Source organism: Patagioenas fasciata, chromosome 3 (assembly GCF_037038585.1).
Source record: "Patagioenas fasciata isolate bPatFas1 chromosome 3, bPatFas1.hap1, whole genome shotgun sequence".
Lineage (NCBI taxonomy): Eukaryota > Metazoa > Chordata > Aves > Columbiformes > Columbidae > Patagioenas > Patagioenas fasciata.
In genome coordinates, this window is record NC_092522.1 from 77544857 (window position 1) to 77567357 (window position 22501).

The window sequence follows — 22501 nt, forward strand, 5'->3', positions numbered from 1 at the left end:
TAGGCTAGGTACTGTTGCAATCTTTGTTCCAGGAATTCAAGGCTAGGTTAGACATATTTTGGAGAGGAGTGATCTGAAGGTCACATTTGTTACAGGGCCTGGAATTGTCCTGATTTTTTTCCACGAGACATTTCAAGGCAATTGTTTTGTGGGCATAAATTCCTATAACTCCAGCAGATATCTCCTCTGATCATTTTTTAAAAGCTGCTTTTTGTTTCATACCATCAAGGCCCATTGCATACTACAATGAGGATGTACATAGATTAATAGAAGCTCATTGAGTGCTTCTTCAAATTAGTACAATTGATCAGCTTTCAGGAAATAAAAAATGGAGGAGAAATCAGAGCTATGTTGTCTTTTCTGAAAAGAATTGTATTAATTATGTGCATAATTTTAACATTGAGGAAAAAAAAAGATTCCTTATGCTTATCAGAAACTGTCTAGAATTTGAAGTCAGTGATACTAGAGTTCATTGCAAGTCTTTTGAAATTCAGAATACATGTGCAATTCATATACTAAGATTTATTTGCATCTCAAACATGTTTTAAAAGTTGTTAAAATGCCAAAATTCAGGCTATGCATAAAGCATTCTTTTACCATGTTTGCTTTATGATACAATCTTTAATGGATAACTGCCAAGCCAAAACCTAAACCAGTTTACAGCCATGTTTTGGTACAAAACATTTCACACTGTTCAGATTCTATCTCTCTCTACATATGTCTACGTGTATTTTCTCTGTCTTTTGGAGGCAATAAAGAGAGATGGAAGACAGATGAAATACAGTTATATATAGCTACAATTAGGTGAAATAAAGGACATAATGTGATGCATTTAGTTTATCTGATGCACATATCTCTATCCCTTGGAACCTGAGGTTGCAACATTTTGGTTTGTCTAACCATCCCAGTAATATAAGGCCTTATTTTGAGGGGATGTACTACAAAAAATTGGAGGGTGGAAGGCTGCTTTGAATTAAGTGCTTAAGTCCAGAATTGTTTCTTGTGTATGGCTAAACACTTGACTAAGAGCAGCATTTATTTTCTGAGAATAAATTACTTCTGCTGCTGTGGATCTTTTCTCATCTTTGGTCTCTTGAAGCAACACTGTATAACAAACCACTAGACACTTTAACGATGTCTTCATTTACTGATCCTAACAAAACAATTGCATTAGGGGTTTTTGTCATGTATAGAGGGCTTTTCTTCAGTAAACTTTTTTCTTTCCCTTTACAGATTGCAAGCATGTGTTTATTTTGCCTCTGTTTTTCAAGCTATGTCATGTGGTATCCATTACTTAGCATCTGTGTTCATGGCTGTTACTCCTAACTTTGTATGTGGGATCCATGGAAATGTGAGTAATATTCTTTTCTACAACTCCTCTGAATCAAGTATAGAGGACATCTGGACACTATGGACATCAACAGAAAACTACATTGTAGTCCAGCTGGAAAATGGAGAAATTTGGGAACTTAATCAATGCAGCAGGTCCAAACGAGAAGTCGGGTTGGATCTGGCATATGAGTACAAAGGCAACAAGTCCATATATTCTTGTTCTGATGGATTTCTCTATGATGATACAAAATGGAAGAGCACTGTTGTTACGCAGTGGGATCTGGTCTGTGACCGAGAATGGCTTGCAAAATTAATCCAGCCTACATTCATGCTTGGAGTCTTGATTGGAGCAGTGATTTTTGGTGACATTGCTGACAGGTAAAGTGCCATTCTCTGAAAACTGCAGCTTCAAACTGCAGTAACTCCGTGTGTTTATATCTGTTTTGTTGTTTTCATTCACTGTGTATTCATAGTTATGTATTCACAATTTGGGACATTTGGATATTGTTTTATTCACAGACGTGTTTAACTCAATTTCTTTTTCTGGTAGCAAGTAGTAATTTTAAAATGTATTTGCAAGTCATTTGCTTTTATTTTTTCTTTTCCTACTTTATATCAACCATGTTCCAAGTCTGGATTCCTCGAACTGCCCTGTGCAGCTAGTATTTGCCCTTAGATTTTATTTATTTTTATTTTTAAACAGGAATAGCAATAATTAGTAGTAATAGCAGCAGTAAAGCCTGGGAGTAGATTTTCACCTTATTTTTCATGAGGAGAGCTTCCTCATGGGAACATAGATTTTTATTTCTGAATATGATAAACAGCTGAAGAGCTACTGGAATGTTAAAAATCCTGTATTTTAAAATCACTAATTTCCTAACCTTTGTGACGAGTACAGCTCTGCAGGGCTGATGCAACAGCTTCGAGGGTTTGATCAGGCCCCGTGTTCTGAAAACAAACACCTGTTCACTATTTTTCCTTGCTGTCCAATTGTAGTTTTTCCCTGAAAGGTTAACTTGAACTTCATTCTCTTGAAAGTTAGCCCAGAAAGGAGGAAAAATGGTTGTCCATGAGCTGTGCTGTAGTTTCATTTATTTACCAGCATGTACAAAGTTCTGTTTGAGCAGGAGAGTCAGTTTGTGGAGGGTCTCGACCTGAGCAGCCCCTTGCTCATGGTACCCAGGCTGTTCTTCAGCTGCTCCCCTGTGGCATTTCCACCTGGACGTCACCTGGGATTGCACACTGAGATCTGGCATCAGAGCTGGACTCAGCAGCAGTAGAGAGATCCAGGATATATGTCTGTATCCTTCTGCTTCTCTCGGTTTACTCTCTCCACACAAACCCATGTATTCCTCTCTCAGAAGAATGACCAGCTGTGCCTTTCTATCCATATGAGAGTCAAACGCCTAAGCTATGTTGTACTTCGTTTCGTCTCAGGCAGTTTTTGTACCTGTGTTTTGCTTTGAAGACTGGTTTAGCATCATTTATCTCTTTCTATAACGAAACTTGTTGACTAACAACACTTGTTAGTTAGGTGGAGGGTGATGTAACAGTGTAAGTATAATATGTATGTGTATATATATATAAAGTATGTATGTATATATATGTAACAGTAACAGTATAAGCAGAAAAAGGAGACCAGACTTTTTTCTGATTCTTTTTCATTAGCACAATGCTACGGTGCAACAGTTACAACGTGGGAATCCAAAAGAAAAAAATTATTATTATTATTTTTTTAATTTAGCTTTTAGGACACATGGAATCAATCTTGCCTCCTGATCCAAGTCTTTGTAAAACCAAATTTAATACAAAACCAGAATATAATGCCAACGTTTGTTCTGCATCCCTTTAAAACATTCATAGCTTTATTAATTAATACTCAGACATGATTTATAAGATTATGATCATATTGTTCTCATTTCCATTAATTCAAGCCATGGACAGCCAGTTAAGATAATACACACATTCTGAGTTGCAGATCTACAACTGTAGATTTTACAGCTGAAAAATATTATTTTCTGACACATCCTGGCTGGTGGGAAATAAGTTTGTGGATTCCTCCCATTCCCCATTAACAGATTTCCCAACAGAAGAACTCTGACAGCTGGGACTCACTGGGACCTCTTCTGGCAGGAATCATAAACCAAATATGCATCACTCCAGGTCAAGGTTGGAGAAAAACAGGAGTTGTTTTGATGTAGTACCAAGTACTCACAGACTGAAAATGACAAATGAGCCCACAATCCTGAAAGTCCTTAAATTCTCTGTCTAAATGTAATATCCACATCTGTGAAGAGCTGTTTGCAGTGGAGCAGATAATACGAGTCCAAGGGAATATTACCAGGGAAGAAAAACAATTCCACACATTTGGTATTACAGGACATTTGTAGATAGAATATAATGAATCCTCAACAGAGTCTTGTATATCTACTGCAGATTTCTAGGTTTTTCTCCTCAGGTGAGCTGCTTATTCATAGCATGTGCTTACTTGTTTAGTCACAACAGGCTCTACTTGGTATATTTTCTCCCTGAGATATGGGAAGATAAACAAATGCAAGTTCCTTTTTACTACATACCCTTCTTACAAACTGAAAATTACTATGTTGTTCGTGGGAAGCTAGTATTTGACATTGGTTTTTCTAGTGGTTAGTATACTAGCTTCCTGGATTTCTGTGTTTGTATAATTCAGGAGAACTATGGAATTATCATTTATTAGAGTATTCAACTTCAAATAACTGAACAAAGATAGGTTACAGAAGCTTTTCATTACTATCCAAATTGGTTGTTACTTTGGCAAGAGATGGCATGTATCACAGCTAACTTTTGTTTGAAATTATTAACTAGACTTTACTTAATATAAAATATCTGAAAAAGTGAGACTTACCTACTGTCCTCATAGATAAGACAGAGTAAATTTGCAGATTAGTTATGCAGAAGTTGAACTTGAAACTGGAGGTGAACATACGTAATGACCACTTCTGCACATTGCTTCCAGCCAAGAATTGTGGAATGGAAGTTCCATCCATAAGAGCTTCCTTTTTCTTGGAAGCTGGAATTACTGAAAAATTAATACAGGTAACTAAACCAGAGTTTCTATGGTGAGTGAAAATTTCAAGTACAGTATTTTCAGACTCATTTCCAGATAGGGTCTCTGCAGTTGCAGGTGTATTTTAATAGATTGTTTGTGCTTGTTCATAATTTTATTACTGCTGTAATTTGCAGACTGGGAAGACAGCGTGTGATATGGTTCACAAGTGCTGGTCAGTTTTTATTTGGCATCGCAGTGGCCTTCACATATGACTACTACAGTTTTGTGATTGTGCGCTTTCTCCTTGCTATGGTAAGAAAGGATGTTCACCGTGGCTCTTTTATGTGTCATTTCCTACCCCTTCTCAGGAAAACCTCCCTTTTTTAACTGTTTCCTCCCCTACTTCATTATTCTAAAGCCCCCTCTGTTGCACTTATTTCAGCAGAGCAGGGGGAGTCTGAATGTTCTTGGACCACAGCACTTTTCTTCTTTGAATTAATAGAAAGCGTCTGTATGAAGCAGTGTTTGGTACTTCCTCCATCCCAACCTCTGCTGGACTGGTAATTAAATACCAAGTGTGAGCAGCAAACTCCGGATTCTGCATCACAGCTGCCATTGCATTGCTCCTTATTGCTAGAAATAGTGTATATTTTTCTTGAAGTAACAAATCTACAATAAGTAGGATTTTTACCTCTACCATTTTGAAGTGATGGAGGAGAGATGCACATTTTCTCTTCCATGCATCTCTTTGGTCTTTTGAGCTACATCTGGAATACTAAATACATAGGTAGGCATGTTTAACACCTAGATGTTTATACTGTACTTAAGGGAATTCCAGTATGTGTGCTTATGTGAATCTATACACATACTTTTACATGTATGTATGATATATCTGCAGCATCTGATATATATTCAATGTTTATACATAGTAATTGATTTTAAATTACTATTTTACATCCCCAAACATAATATTTTTAGTCTTTCACTATATAACGCCTAAAGAAATTAGAATGCTATTAGAAGAAAAATTATGTAACTTATTTGAAGTAGGTTAGGAATTTGAAAATAATCACATAATCTATTTTATTCCTGCTGACAGTGCACTAGTCAAGACAGGACCTTGCACCTGGAGCTCCCTTTGCCTGATCAGAGCTCAGAAGGATTTCCTAGCAGGAAAAATCTGTGTGAGCATTGCAGCCTTGAACAGTGAGATCAACAGGAGTCCCTCTACTGACTCCCTTGGCTGTTGATGCTGAGGGCTGTGAGTAGTTCAGAAAAGCAAAAAAAGCTCTGAGCTGACCAATGCTGCAGGTTTTAACTGCCCACTGGAGCTGATTTGTGAGATGGAGGTCTAAAGCTCCAGCCCTGTGCCACTGAGATCAGCACAGCTTTCCTATCAGGGTCAATGGGTTCAGAATCAGATTATTAACTGGAATATTTTGAAACAGAAAATTGGTTAATCAAAACAATGTACTGGAATATTTTATAGTCCAGATTTTCTAGCTACGGTTTGAAATGTTTTGAGATACCAAGAGTCTGACTTGCTAGAGAAACTGAAATATATAGATATATTTTCAATAATATATATTTTCAGTGAAGAATACTATAGCGGAGAACATGCCATTAATTGCACTCGCTAGATAATGCATGAGAATCTATAACCATACATATGAGATTCTCTTCCAACGTTGTAAAAATTTGATTTAATGAGATAATTTACAAGGGTGTGGAAGGTAATTCTCAGTAAATTTGCAGGTCTCTGACACACAGATTATTAATGGTCTACTTAAAAGCCAAGGTCAAGATTTTCAGAAGTGGCAATTACTTCAGGTGACATAATTTTCCTGAGCGTCCAGTTTGCGATGTCCTTAATGGACCAAATTTTTGGAGATGAAGGGCTTAATGACATCAGCAAATGAGGCTCTTTTTCAGGTGTCTCTTGCTGGCTTTCCACCACTGCAGAGAAGCATCCAAAATCACTACACAGATTTTAAATACAGTTTTCGGGCAGTCTGAAGTTTTGAGTGAACTTTTTCTCCAGCTGATTTGTTTCCAGGGTTCCCTTTTTTTCTGTCAGTGTGGGACTTGCCAGTGCGGTGGCAATTAAGCATACACAGACGTGAAACACTGTTAGCTGTTTGTTTTTACTGCTGTTGCACAAGGAGAATAGATACAAAGCTCACTTGCTTTTTTATTTTTTTTGTCTCCCCCTTCACCCCCCAGGTTTCCAGTGGCTATCTGGTTGTGGCTTTTGTTTATGTGACTGAATTTGTTGGCATTAAAGCACGAACCTGGGCTTCTATGCATGTCCATGCTTTTTTTGCTATGGGAATTATGGTTGTGGCACTCGTGGGATTTTTGGTTCGGACCTGGTGGGTCTATCAGATATTTCTCTCCGTAGCGACTCTTCCCTTTATCCTCTGCTGCTGGATGCTCCCAGAAACACCTTTTTGGCTCCTGTCGGAGAAAAGATATGAAGATGCACAAAAAGTAGTTGATATAATGGCAAGATGGAATAAAGTGACTACTCCATGCAAAGTTTCTGAACTGTACTCAGTCCAACAAGATGATCCAGTAAGAGACAGAACAGGTGACAATGGCACATCCTCAAGAAAGAAGCACAACATCTTAGACCTGTTTTGTAACTGGCACATTGCAAGAAGGACCATCACAGTCTGGCTGATCTGGTTCACTGGGAGCTTGGGGTACTACGTCTTCTCCCTCAGTTCTGTCAGTCTAGGAGGCAATGAATACTTAAATCTCTTTCTCATAGGTAAGTATTTTTGTACATTATTCTGTTTATGACAGAACTAGAACATAACATTTAGAAATGTCTAGAGATTTGACAGCCAATTTTTTAACTTTGTTAATTCAATTAGTTTATTGCTAACTCTTCATAAAGTTGACTAACACAGGAGTATCATTCACTCCAGATTTCACTGTTTCTAAAAAAACCAAAGAAAACTTAAAATTTGTTGGTGTACTAAATTCTTCTCCATCTGTCTTTGTGGTTGTAAAACTATGTTCTGCTTGTCTCCCCTTTGCCCTGCAAGCATATAGCAGATCCACACATACACCAAGGAAAGTAGACCAGCAACATAAAATTCACATGCTTCTGTTAAAGGCACAAACTAGGAAAATATGAGAAAACAAATTATTACTTTAATCACTTAGAGTCACGATATATTCAGTCTGTCTGTGTAGAAAATAGATTCATGATTCTCAGAAGCAAGAGTAGTTTTAGTTTTCTCAAAAGTGTATCTTTATTTGTAATATTCCTTTAATTTTGTTGGTCTGACTGTAGTCTTCCTCTGGTATGTAAGTTGTTTATAAAGATGACTCAGTGCATTCAAGGCCTGATTCGAAGTTTGTTAAGATCAGTGAAAATATTCCATTGACTTCAGAAGACTCTAGATCAGGCACGCAGCTCTGGGGCAGCAAAGAATTAAGTCATGCTCTGTGCTTTATGCAACTGAGCGCTCTCAGTGAAGTGAACGTGACTGTTCATGTACATAAGCACACAGGAGGACTGGGGCTCTCAAGAATTCAGTTTGTGTTTTCACATATAACAGCGTATTGGTGGACTGATGTGTTGAAGATGGATGCTAGTATTGCACAGATAACTCTTATGGTGGAGTACAGTGTGTAAATCACCATACCCACCTGTTCTAAAACCATTTTAGAAGACTAACAGGCACCGAATAAGTGCAACCTGCTTTTACCAACACAAGCCCAAAAGATTGTTTCCCCATATTACAGGTGTATTGACACATTACAGATGCCTAGTAAAAATGCAGCGTATTTGTTCAGTGCTGTGTCTTATGTTCTTCCTTGACTCTACATTGGACATAGCAGCATTCTTCACGAGCAAGGTGGTTTAAAACATGTTTGAACTGGCTTAGGTTCAATATAATTTATCTAGGGGCAAATCATGTTTACACAGGGTTTGTGAACAGTTCTAGCCAAGCACCAGTTCCTTTAGAGCTTCAAAATAAACAAACATTAGGAAGAGAGTATCTGAGTGAGAGTGGGATCTGGTGAGCAGCTGCCCTCTTTTCAATGGAGAGACAGTTGGAACCGCACTCTCTGAATTCTCTGACTCAGAGAAACCAGACCCAGAGAGACTGTCCTGGCCTTTTACACCGGGCTGGTTCTGGGCTGAAGCTGGGTGTTGCTGTGGCACCAGCAATAGTCCTGGACATGCTTAAGCTGTTTCTGTGAAAATATCTGAAGCAGAAGAGCAGCAAATGGAGAGCTTTCAGTCACAGGTGCCAGTGTCATAAAAGCAGGATTTTGGCCTTGTGTTTTCTGTAATTTTCCACCCCAAAGTTAACTGGAAGTGCTCTGTGCTGTGAAATCCATTTCCTTGTCCTTCTCCATCCCCCACTACCATATTTTAGGCCACGTTTTCTGCCTTCTCTTACCACTACTGTTATCAAATAAACTAGCCCAACACACTGGTTATCTCTAGATTTCACTTATTACCCCCTAGATTAAATTAATCCTCATAAAGAGGAAGTTAGAGTTATAACGTAAATATGTGTAATCATGACTTAAAATAATTTCATACTGACAGGTGCTGTGGAGTTGCCTTGCTATATCATTGCTTGCATTGGGATGGAGAAACTGGGAAGGAGAAACACACTCATTCCGTTCCTTATTTTAAGTGCACTGATCTGTGTTTTAATTATGTTCATACCTCAGGTTAGTCACGTATCATTGAAAGTGTTCCTACAGTAGAAATTGATTTTAAAGGCTCTTAAGCCTGTAGATGCAGCTGCTCTTTCTAAATCATATAGTTGATTAAAGGCTGTTTTTAAATTGCAGCTGCCAGTCTAAGATAGATTTCTGTATTTTCAGTACAGGTTTCATTATCATTGCTGGAGTCACACGTAAAATGTTCCCAGGGCTTCAGTGAATCAAGACTGGTAAAAAGTGACATGGACACTAGTTATATATTAAGAGTGATTTTAAAAAAGCAAGCAATAAGTATTGCTTGTTGTTTAAAGAAGGGTCACAACTTTTGAAGGATATAAATAAAGTTTGGAACAATTTTGTTTTCTGGTGATTTATTTATTTGTGCTCTCTTTCAATAGGATTTCAGTATATTAATTATTTTAGCAAATATGGCTGGAAAATTTTCAATAGGTGTGGCATTTGGCCTTATCTATCTCTACACAGCAGAACTGTACCCAACAATTGTAAGGTAAGAACTTTGGCCAGTTTTGTGATTTTCATTACTTTGCTGTTATTTCCTTTCCTTTGTTATGCTCCTGTGCCAGATCCAGCAGCTCTTGGCACCAGTGCTGGTGGTCTGAAAGACTTGGTGTGGGATGAGTTCCTCAGTTGCTCCAGAGTTGTCTAGTGTTTGGCTGGAACATACATTTTTATTTCTATTTCATATCCATGTACGTTGATTGGGGAACTAGAAGAATAATCAACATTTCTTAAACATTATTTAGCCCTTTCTTTAAAGTCCTGGTTGTTCATTCTGTGGTCTATGCTGAAGTATGATTATATTTTTAATCCAAATTATAGAAGCAGCTACATTTCACTACGATATGAATTTACACTGGTGTAGCGATAGCTATTGATGTTTTAAGTGTCTGTGCATTCTAATTGTTTCCTTTATCTGCCAGAATTCTTATCAAAGTCCTTCTTTTATGCGTAGGTCACTTGCTGTTGGAAGTGGAAGTATGATGTGTCGTGTAGGAAGTGTGGTTGCGCCTTTCTGTGTTTATCTGAGAAGTGTTTGGATTTTCATGCCACTTGTAAGTATTTATTTCAATGGTGAATGTTTCTGGTTTTGAAAAGGTGTATGTGTCACTTGTTTTCTCAGGAACCAAAAGCTGAACTTTTATTTTGAAAAGGAGCTTGAGTGACCCATTCTTGTTCTCAATTTTAAGTCTCAAAGATTAGTAACTTCATATTGTTAAAAACATGCAGCCAAAGCAAAAGGGAGACTTTGAGTCACTGAAATCTTCTGAAATGTTTTTATGATGGAAGACATAAAAACAGTCATGCACAGGATCCTACTATAAAATTGGTAAAAATGTTTTCAATAAAAATATACTTCAGCTACCATGTAACACTTAGGAAGGGCCTTAGTCCATATTTCTTAGTCCATACCTGCTCTGTAGGTCTAGCAGTTCTTGACCATGTCCTAATTTATTCTTACTCTTTTCCAAAGGCACAGTTCTTCCACTCTCGGAATTCACTGTGGGTGGCAGTTTTTTGTCATATTATTCCTTGACCTTTTCCATAGATTCTCTGGGACATTGCAACTTTGGAATAGCCTTCCAAAAGATCAAGAATGTCTTATGACTACTATACTTACTCTTCACAGCTGTCCCTAAGCTGCCTTATTGTGCTTTTCACTTACAAGAACTGAACAAAACAACTCATGAAATAGAAAAAGAGAAGCAAATAGTGTACTGATGATGTTCATGGTGACTTTGACAAGCAACAGAACCTTGGATTCATTAAGCACATCCTACTTGTAGGTTACTCCAGGTCATGCTATCATTAGGTTTTGTCTTCTACCACCAGTTGCCCCAGGAAAACAGAGGTGGGAGCATTCCTTCACGGACATTGGGCATTTTTTCTGCATTATGTAGCTTCAGATCCGTTTTGGACAAAATATTTTATACATTTCCTGCTCACAGATGAATCACATTTCTTCATTAAATTTCTGTTAGGAGGCATTTGCTGCTGAGAAATCCTGCAGCTATTCAACCCTTTTTTTCTCCTGAAGTATAATTTATGCCCATATATGTAAAATCACAAGGAATTACAACATTTTTTGTTAAAGCTTTAAGTAGAGGAAAGTTTATTAATGATTTTAATATAGTCTGACTTCTTTCAAAACCCCTTAGAATTCACTGTGACTAGCACACCAATGTTATTTGTACATTATACATTATACATTATTTATATATATTTATATACATTATATATTTTTTATATATATAAATATAAAAAAATATATATAAGATATATATATAAATATATATATTTATATATTTATATATATTTATATACATTATATATATTATACATTATACATTATTTGTACATTATACATATCAGAAGGTGAAAATGTAATAGGATATGTTTTTAACCTGGATTCTTACTCTAATTTTGTTTACCACATTGGAATTTCCTGGAAAGTTGGCATTGTGACTTTTTGATTTTACAGCTATAAAATATTCAATTATAGGTCCTAGAGATTGGTTTTAGAGAATTCTCAGGAACTGGTTTCATTATTTAAATTAATTGTTTTGGGTTAAAATCAAGAGGATGTAGGAGACAACAAATCAATTTATTCACCCAAGCTCCTAAAAAATGTTCTTAATAATGGCCCCACACACAGCGAAATATCATCCCAGAAAAGACAGAGAAACATTTGCACAGCAGAGTGGTCATGGGAGAACATTCTTTTTCTCTTGTCAGTGTTTTGCCTTTACAGGCTGAGATAAGCTTTATCTGTGCAGAAGTGCTGCAGTTAAACCACAGATGGGGAATGCTCAAACATGCTTGAGAGCAGTGCAAATGGCTGTAAAACAGAGGAACTGTTTCAGCTGTGAGCAAGTGTCGATGTACTAAAAGTATCCAGAGTATTTGTAGAGTTGTGTAGTAGTTCACAGCGAATATGTTTTCATCGGTAGTTCCAATTATAAAACGTTCGTCAGTTTATTAAGTAGGCTTGACTTGAGTTGGAGCATAGTGTGCCAAGTCTCGGGTCACGTAGGTGTTTTGGAATGGAAGAGAAATGAAATGGATTATGTTTGTAAGTAAACTGATATACATCATGTTGATCTATTGTATACACCGCACATTGTCAAGCAGTTATTAGTGCTATTTGTTTGACAGTCTGCCTCCTGTACAATTGTGCCACTTGCGAGTTATGCCAGCATCTCATTGAATGCCTATAAATCTTGAATAACTGGCCAAGTATGTTTTTCTTGTGACAACTTTCCAGAAAACTTACAGTAAAGGAACTGTTCCATGTAAAACCTATTTCTGTTTCTCAGCTGTTAAGAATTATATTACGGTAGCCCTTTAGCAGAATTGATTTTTCTCTCAGATAAACCACAAATTAGAAATTAAAAAAATCCTTCACTAAGGTCAGTAAAGTTAAATGAATGCAAATCTTGTCTCTAATACTAGTGGATTTTCAGGAAAAAAAAAAAGTTGAAGTAGGATTTTTGTAAATAAGATCACATTTTAGATTGGTTCATAGCCACATCAGACATGGATATAAATATAAATATCAGATTAGAATAATGATTTGTTCTCAGAAGCAAAATTATTATTTTGTAGGGATATTTAATTCAAATTACCTTTTGTTCCAAACTAAATATATTAAGTCCTGGTATTAGACCACTGTGAAATTAAAATTGTTGTTCCAGGTAGGGAGGAAAACATGAAAAATGGTGGTAAATCTTTTTTTGAAGTTATTTATCTTAGCTGTTAGATGCTGCTGGCTGTACTGAAGTGTTGGGAATACTTTGAGAGTTTGACTAAGCAGAAAGTCACATTTCAAAATAAGATGCTGAAAATGCAATGAATTTAAGTAGATTGTCCTGTCAAATTAACTTCAATGGAGCTTAAACATACATAAATACTTTGCAGACTAGTACACTTTAATCCATAAATGTTTAACTCATTGACTATATCAGAAGAACATTCTGATGCTGCACTATATACATAAAATAGTACATACATAGACAATGTACACATTCGTTATGAACAAGCAAAGGGCTAAATTGTGTCATATACTTCATGAATTATGCCAAGATTAGTCTGCGAAAGACTTGCTTTCACTAAATGTGTGTAACTTCATTGATAAGTGTGAATACTGCCCCTGCAAAGGTAAATGACATTTGAAAAGTCCTTTCATCAATATGCTCTGACTTAATTGCTTCATGTTCTGTCTTTTGTAGGAAATACTGGAAAATGTTTTGTAGGGTCAGGGAGAAGGGAAACATGCTGCATTAGTCTTTGTGTAGCAGCTTTCACAATGAAAAAATACAACTAGCACATGATGTAATAAAGTTAAAGAGAACTGAGATGATGTGTATGCTTACAGAATAGTTAGAGTTTGCAGGGGAATAAGAGGTAGGTTCACAAGGAAGGAAAACATGAGAAGAATGCAAAATGTCCAAAAGACAAAATGAAACAGAAGAGACACACATACTCAAAGCACACAGTGTTGCTTTAACCTTGTTCTGTTGGGCATCACTACTGACCCTGTTCTCATAAATTCCAAATGTACCGGTATCCATACGCTTCAGTATCCTTTACAGCCCTCATTATCCTCAGCTCTAAACTTATGACAGCCTGAAAGATGTGTATTAGAGAGGTTATTGTGGAAGAGCTGCCATGTGTCAATTCATCCTGTTTTACCATGGCAAAAATGCTGTTTTAATAGTAGAGATGAGTTTTGACTGAAAGAAGAGAGATTTTAATATTTTAGAATATATCTTTAAATATCACTCCTGCCACATAGATATATGTCTGCAAGGATTTCCTGCAGTTTGTTACTCAGCACCATTTCCTCTGGTCCTATTACTGCTAGGATTTTTTTTAATTTCTTACAGTAAGAGCATGACTTTTGTTTTCACTGTGGTTTGTAGTATCCAACAGTACTTCGCTTAATTTTTTGTCAGCCTCTGTATTTAATGCAAGTGCAAAAAGGTAAGTGTATCCAACAGTGTGGATTCTGCTTCTCAAAGGAGTGCTTGAGACAAGCTGTCCTTTTCTTTCTGGAGGGAAAGAAGCAAAAGCAACATGATGTGTTTGCATGCAGATAGGACTGTTCAAGGTTAGAATGGCGAATTCCCATTTTAAAGCACCTCCCTGACCTAAGGAGAAAGTCTGGCTTAGATGGAGATGGTAGCTGGCTGTTTCTTGTCTCAAGCTGTGCTAGAGACACAGGCATAATAATTCCAAATGCTCTCTCTCGTACTCGGAAAGTGTTAAACACAACAGACCCGAGAGTCAGCATAGTGCAAGATAAGGATAATACAGTATCAAAGTGCACAGTCATACAATGGAAAAACACTGAGGCCACGCATGACGTACTGTGTGGAAGCATTTCTACTGAGGGAGATTTGGGCCATTTATAATGTGGCATTGGAAAAATATCAGGGTTTTAATGCTGTTCTGTACGTCAAAGGAGGGAAGTGTGAATTGTCCTAATTGAACAAGGGACAGAAATGAAAGGAAGGAAAAGATACTCATGGAGCACGTGTGTGCTGCTGCATCTACCCCACGTGATCCTGGTCCTTGCACCACTCATGCTGAAGTAAGCTGTTGTTACAGAACTGTACACCACGGACAAACCCATGGCATGATCCCAGGGCAAATGTGAGCAGGTACCCACACCCCTGACAGATCTTTGAAACTGCAGTTTAGCAAAGTATTCCTGTTGAGAGTCAGATTCAATATCTGCTGAAGAGCTCTCCTGAGCGAGGATGTGCACTGTTGTGGCTCCAGGCCAACGAGCCATACTGAGAAGTTCTGATCTGGTGGTGTGAAGAAGGAACATGCACACAGGTACAAGGCAATAGGGTCAGGAGCTGGAGTGCAAACTGAAACTACAGGTGGCAGGGAAATTGTAGCTCAAGGAATACACATGTAGAAATAAACTTATGGAATTGTAGAATCAGCTTTTAAATACACACCTGACAGTATTCTAGAAATACCAAGTGAAGATGTGGGTATTCTGCTTTCTCAAACAGAATTATTCCTGCTTGCACTATATTGATCTGTTCTGGAACAAAACCCACCTGGATGCATTCCTGTGCAATCTGCTCTGGGTGAACCTGCTTTGGCAGGTGGATTGGACTAGATGACCTCCAGAGGTCATTTCCAACCCCAACCATTCTGTGATTCTGTGAAAATATTTCACTTGCTCTTCTTTAATTCTGCTGTGTAATCTGCAACAAAAAAGGCAGATGTTTTATATGGTCAACATGTAAGACTGGTGATCTTTGCTTTATATTACAGTTCCTTGTGCTTTATTTTAAACGTATTTTCAAGCAAGATCAAAGAGATGCATAATTTGAAAGACATTTCTACCTTCACAGCTACTGTTTATTTCTTCTAGTTGCTTGTTGGGATCATGGCCCTCCTGAGTGGAATATTAACAATAATGCTTCCAGAAACATTGGGAAAACCATTGACTAATACTTTGGTGGAAGCGACAGAAATGGGAAGAAACGGGAAAAGCTGTTCAGGAAAGACTCCTCCAGGACAGAGTGGTGCGGCATTAGAAAAGATAGAGATGTTTGGTCAAGAAACAGTCAGCACTGAGAAATAAAGAAACCCCGAAATAGCTGTTCGCAATTTTAATCATTATATAATTTATAAGATATTTTTATTCAAGAAATGTGACTGTTCTATAACATCTGTGCTTTTTAATTTGTATCCAGTCTTACCTTTTCAACAGAGAAAGTATAGAAAACCTTATCCACATGACGAAGGTACTGCAGAAATTTTGACAGGATATCTAGAACCCTTACCAAACTTACCCAGACTTTAGAAAACCTATCTGACTTGACGTGACCAGTTGGGATGATTACTTTAAATGTTGGAACCTACCTGATTACACATATGTAAAAAAATACACCAGTTCTTTGCTTCACATTTTCCACAGTTAGATTTGCAAACTCACCGCAAAGTGCCTTGTCCGCTCTCGTCCTGTTGCAGCCGACAGCTACAGGCTTGAGACTTCAGAACACAGTAAACTCAGATGGTTATAATTCAAGAGAGAGACTTTAACATTACATCAAGTCATATCAATAATTTCAAAGTTAAACTAACTTTTTTTTTCAAATTTTCTACTAGAAAAGGTGTCATTTCTAACAAAGAGAAGTATTCTGTGGAACAACTTGCAACTGAAAAAATAATACTAACTTCGCAAAATGTGCAAATAGTTTGTATACTACTCATTCTGTTGAATGGCAAATGTATTTTTATTAGTGGTTTAGAAAAAAATTGTTCACTGGATCTACTGCTGGTTTAGTAAATTCTTTTTAGTTTAGTTAAAACTAAAATGTCTGATGCCTTTGAAAGCCATATTCATTCCAGACCATTATTTCAGTGCTTCCCCTCTCACTTATTTCAGCTCCAATCTAGCATCAGATTCCTCATAACTTTCAAGAGCTACACCTTTGCCAAATACCTCCATCAAGACCTCTCAGTCCTCGGTGGAAAAGAATAAACAGCACATGGGTCTTAGGCTCTTTTCACAGAGGTGGACTTTGTTATTGATGAATGATTAGTAGACACAGTATCTACATGCCATTTTTCTCATAGACCAGATGTCTGTAGCTCATTTTCTCTTCGTATCACACAAAATCAGTTAGAAAAATAAAATTTAAAAATTATCAGTAGAAGAGTTACCAGTTACTCTAGTATTTTTAGTTGGTGTCTGTAAATATCCCACTATTGTTACACCTCATGTGTGCATCAATGCTTTTTGCTGGTGCAGTGATCGTGCCTTATGACTGTGGACCACAGAAAACTGGTAGACAGGAATGCATCACTCTGGCTGCTATTTTTACACCTTTCTGTCCCGCTTTCCCTTTTTCAGTCTACCTCTAGCCCTGGGTTTTTTTTCCTTGTCTGAAGATCTGTACCTTCTTCTCTCAGCCACCTTTGGTCTGAGGGGAGCAACATATGAAGCTTCTGTACTGGGGTTCAGACAGCCCTCTCTTGCCTGGGCTGTGTGAACCCTGTCATCCCCGGTTTGAAATCAGAGTTCTTTGCATCTTAGGCTCTTACTCTCATGCTAGTTGGTACGATTCAAAACAAGTCTTCCCTTGTTTACTTCTTTGCCATGTACCCCAAAATAAGACATCTATATTACTGTAGATAAATACTCTATATACTGTACAGTTTAATCATCACAATTTTCAATTATATCTGCACAGTCATATTAGTTTCAATGACTTCTGAAACCAGAATAATGGTTTATATCCCCTAAAAAGATTTTTTTTCTTCACTCCATTCTCCTAGAGTGTCAAGTAACATTTTGGTCGTGGTATTAGGACAAAATCATATCCTATATGAGGATGAACATGCTTCAAAGCCAAGCAAAAAATTGGTAAGTTTAAGTTCAGGGAGCTTCTGTGTCATAATTACATGGAAAGCAGCGAGGGATCTTTATGGTCCCTTCAATTCCGTGGGTGTTCCAGTATTTGCACAGAAAAACTCTGAAGAACTATATAGAACACCATGCCTTCTGTTCAGATATATTAGTTCAGCAAAAGCATGTGCTTAACCTTACCCACCTGTGTAATCCCACCGTTATTCAGAGGATGACTTGAGTATGTACTTTGATGACTGAAGACGGGATTACTCACATGCCGTGGCTTTTTATTTTGCTGAAGAGCAGACCTGGTATTCTTCCACTGCTTTCAGATCCCACTCCACTTTCCAGAGCAGAACAGCTCTCCTTATCTGCAAGATCTGTTGCCAAACTCCACATGCCCTGACTTAAACAGGGGTTTAAGCATGCTAAAAAAGAAAACATCATGCAGTAGACCTAACAAGGAATTAACCTGGTACTGGCTGACATTGCAACTACCTTCCCCCCCAAAAGAACTCCAAATAATTGCTTTATTTTGGGGTTCTTTCAAGCCCATACTCCCTCTTTTATTAGTACAAGGTCCTATCAAACTTCTTAGTCGTGAGTGCTGGGACAGTACAGTCTTATTTCTAACAAGGTACTAAACAACAATTAAAATTAATTTTTCTACTTCCTTACCTGCTGAATAACTGATATTAGGGGTTTCCGTGCTAAGAACAGTCTAAGAATGTCATGTGTTCCTTTGACTTGAGGGATTCAGGACCTGTAACAGGTATACATAAGGTAAAGAAAAAGCAAAGTAAAAAACCAAACTTAAATGCGCAATGCTAGTAAGCAATCCTTACAGACTAAAACGTAAAGACTTTTCTAAAACAAAATGTAGCTTGATGGCTTTTAATCCTGAAAGCCAGCTCCTTCTGTTACTGAAGTCAGTTGATATTTAGTCTTTGATTCAAGTGAGCCGTGAATTTCCCTGAACTAATGATGTTACTTTTTCCCCTGAAAATAAAAAGTTTGTTGATCTACAGGTGCACTTTTCGTTGTTTTATGCATGAATAGCTTGGAAGATGCCGTGGGATATCCTATTCTTTAACCTGAGGAAGGTTATTACTGTAAAAAAAATGTCTCTAGCATTTCTGCTTGCTTGTCTTTTCCATATGGACAAAAATATGTTTAACACTAGTCATGTATTATAAACATAGCATAGACAGGCTGAGTTGATTTCCTTCTCTTAAATATTCATAGTTCATCTAAAATCCTCTTGCAAGACACCACTGATTTTGAGAACAAATGCTTCTGTTCCCGTGGAGTGTGTTTTCCTCTCGTTGCTCATATAAAGAATTCCTTTTTATAGTTTGTTATCTGAGTCCTTAAGGTCTTTTATGTTTGTATTTTTCACCTCTATCTTAGTGCAAGTTTATTTATGGAGTTACGTAATAGTTTTATGAGATACTGGGTTAGAATTCTCATCTGTCTTAATTGCTGGTCACTATTGCACAATGACAAATGTTTTTATTCTAAATTTGATATAATATTCTGATTGACTGTCTTGTAGTTGCTGAAGACATACTTTCTGGGTTAAATATATGAATGAGAGCAATTATCATTAGTTTAATGATAACTGAGAAAAAATGGTAAGTAACTGTCTTTGATATTTTGAATTTATGTTTTAAAACAGATGTACTTTCTATTTTAGTAACTCACTTCAATTTCTTTGTGCAAATTTCTATAGTTTAAACATCTATGTAGAAAAAAAAAACCTATCCAAACTATGTGTGCTCTGTGTCAAATGCTTTGGGTGATACCCTGAATGTCTGAACAAGGGAATGAATCCTGGCTGAGGGCTTTTTTGGAACAGCTCTGGGGAAACAGAAGATAGTCTGGCATCCCAGCTCTAGGATGGAGGAACCTGGCATTCTCCTGTAACTTTCACAGCTGATTTTTACCAACTCCTTACATGTTGTCACTTGGGAAGCCTCCTTACATTGGGCTCAGCAACATGCAAGGCCTGCGAATGCCTCTTGCAAGGGCTTACAAAATGCAAGGTCACTTGTGCCACGGAGGCATGATACCAGCAAGGTATTTGTGGCTGCAGAAAGGAGATCCTGTACCCTGTGCAAACATATCTTAAAGATGCTTGTCTGAATCCCACACCAGAATCACAGGGGAGAAATTAAACTCAGAGATTAAGAAAAAAAACTATGAATGTTAACATAGAAAGTTCTAGTAAATGCAGTCAAGCAGTGTCTGCATTGTTACATCTCTCATGAAGAAGGTTAGAGCACATTTAAGTACTGGTAACCTAATAATTTTGTACACGATTCCGTACCAGATGGAATGTGCATTTTGGTAACATGCGGGAAGTACGTACTCATCGGAAAGAGTTTGCCTAGAATATGTGGGTTTAGTACAATATATGTTCATGGTGGTTTTTAATTTATATTTATTATCTGAAATTATGTGCAAGAATAAAGTCAAACACATGTTATTTAATCTTTACACCTTTACACAATTTAATGAACTCCTGTCACCAACTCTTGGTTTGGTACACGCTCCTTTGTAGGAGCTGGGCACGTGCTTTGGTGTTCCATGGAGATCCCATGGTTCAGGCTGGCAAGTGTCACGTGTGTGTCTTTTCCCTGTTTGTGTTTGCAGGTGTAAACCAAAGTCTGGGTAATGTGTTAGGTGGTAACTATGAGAAAATGTGCATTAAAAATGTGACATGTTTTGCATTTGCAAGAATAATATTATTCTTTTTTTGCCTTTATTTGTATAAGCTGGCTGGGGCAGTAATCCCTTGGACAAATTCAATAGTGACAAAAAAAGCTACAGGTAGTGTAGAATGGGTATGAATTGATAAAAAAGAGAATAATGACAAGACTGTAAAAGTTGTAACCAGTTGCTGTTCAGTGGATGTGAAAACTAACTGTAACTTCTTCATTCAGGAATTGGAGTGGGCAGACAGTGCAAGGAAAATTAGAATTACAGCAATCTACAGTACTATTATTTGTGACTGGTCCTCTTAGCCCTTCTCAGGAATCTATTTATTTTCCATTTCCCTTAAATCTCTAATTAGTGCAAATCACTAAATTTTCTATACATATTTTATTAATCTTGTTTTCTGATCAAGTTACATCCATCATTTGGCTTCATTATTCATGTTTTAATGGCTTTATGTGTCCTCGCTAGATGATTTAGCTTCCTCCACGAAAGTAACCACAGTGAATGGTTCAAATATTTGTTTGCTAAAGTTGAGAAATTCGAACCACTGATACACTGATTTCGAGAGCACTGAGTTCAATCAGGCTGAGAAAAATCACACCTAAAAAGTATATACCTCAAATGGGGAAGTATGCTTTTTAAAATAAAACTGGCATATAAAAATTATTGCAGAGTAGTTTGCATACAAAACTAGTTCTTTCAAATAAATTGGTAACCTAGGTTTATGAAAAATCAGAAGTAATGAGGAATATCTCATTTGGTGACAAATTAAGTCTCCTCTCTCTGCATTCCTGTCTAACACACACAGGCGTGGATACTGCTCAGGTGTTTGTTGCAGATGAGTGGGATCCAACCATGGAGCACTCACAGGCATCTAATAATTAATGTTGCCTCATAGTGTTCCATGCAGAGATGAACTGACTTGCAGAGGAACAAGAGAAAAACAGCACCACGGGGTGATGCATGTGAAGATTCTCTCCACAGCCTCATTGCCACTGATGAGAAGGAAAAGCAGTTTTGACTGAGGTGATCAGGAACATAGGAAATGAACCAGGGATAAATGGGCAATCTTTGGGTAAATATTTTAACAGAGCTTTTCAACAGGAATGTCAGTATTGGCGGTATCTTCCTCATATTGAGTGAATCCCTCTAGAAGTAAGTGAATCACATGGGGAAACAGTAAAATGAGAAGCAGTTTAACCTTTTCTCTAAAATGGTAACTTGCCATGGGCATTGATGCTTGACTTGATCTTTGAACTGGTTAAAGAAGTAGCAGAGAAGTGATCCATGCCATTCATCAGATCAGAAACAGGTCAGCACTGCTGTGTTCACAGAGGTCATTGCTGCTTACCGCTAATGCTCTTTACAGGAGAGTGCACAAAGCAAAGGGAATTGTAAAGTAAGGGGTAACACCTCTTGAAGACTGCTGGAGCTGAGTGGATGGTGTGCCGGGATGCCACTGCCAGTCATAGTTCAGAAACAGCTCCAGGTACGATCAGGATTGTGTCTCTTCTGTGTCAGGAGCCTGGTGCACTTTTCCTGAGTGCCCAAATCACGACTTGCACTCAGTCAAAGGATACAGCAGTCACTATTACAGAGTTTGTCAGGAGTGTTCTCCAAATACAAACATGTGACTGTTGTACTTGGAATAGCATGTAGTCAATTTGCTAGTTCAAAATGACATACTTTGCACAATACGCAGAATAATATATACACAAACATCCAGAAGGTCTTCAGCAGCTGGGCTGTGATACAGAGCTTCTTGTCCCTTCTTGTTCTTTTCCCCACCTTTCATGAGAAAGCACCACCATCTGTAGCAAAAAAATTTCTCATATCTTGAAGGCCTAAATACAGGATGGCTGATCTTTGGTTAATCAGGGCTCTGTGAGATGGATCAAAGAGTCTCTGTATTGTGCCATTCATTTTAGTGAAGAGCAGGGGCAAGAAAAACAATGGCAGCACAATAGAGTTGAAATTTATTCCCCGTATAGATGTCTGCATGGATAAACAAACACTAATGGTGGGAACTCACACATCTAGATGACATAGCAAGAGAGGACAAAGCTCTTCTTCATCTTAAATTATGGCAAAGCACAGTGTGTTCACTCTTTCAAAATACTTTATCTTATGGAGGAGTAAGAGTTTCTCAATGAAATTACTGTAAGATTTGGTATCCCAAACCAGCATGCAATTTTCTGAATCTCATTCTCAGGAAAAGGCATGCTAGGAATTCCCTGAAACATCCAGCATTGCATGAACATCTGACACAGAAAATTTCAACCCAAATCATTCACATTGGGTGAAGTTCTAAGCAATGAGAA

General features: G+C 37.5%; 1 protein-coding gene across 3 annotated transcripts in view; it reads left to right on the forward strand.

Annotated features, from left to right (window-relative positions):
- SLC22A16 (solute carrier family 22 member 16) overlaps nucleotides 1–20204 on the forward strand; it is a 39467-nt gene extending 19263 nt beyond the window's left edge. For all 3 annotated transcript variants that reach the window (XM_065834917.2, XM_071806643.1, XM_065834918.2), the window contains 7 exons: nucleotides 1234–1710; nucleotides 4555–4672; nucleotides 6584–7133; nucleotides 8937–9064; nucleotides 9457–9566; nucleotides 10032–10131; nucleotides 15474–20204. In XM_065834917.2, the coding sequence (XP_065690989.2) occupies nucleotides 1234–1710; nucleotides 4555–4672; nucleotides 6584–7133; nucleotides 8937–9064; nucleotides 9457–9566; nucleotides 10032–10131; nucleotides 15474–15686 (1696 nt within the window). In that variant the 3' untranslated portion in view covers nucleotides 15687–20204. The remainder of the gene's footprint in view (nucleotides 1–1233; nucleotides 1711–4554; nucleotides 4673–6583; nucleotides 7134–8936; nucleotides 9065–9456; nucleotides 9567–10031; nucleotides 10132–15473) is intronic.
- Nucleotides 20205–22501: the final 2297 nt, after the last annotated feature.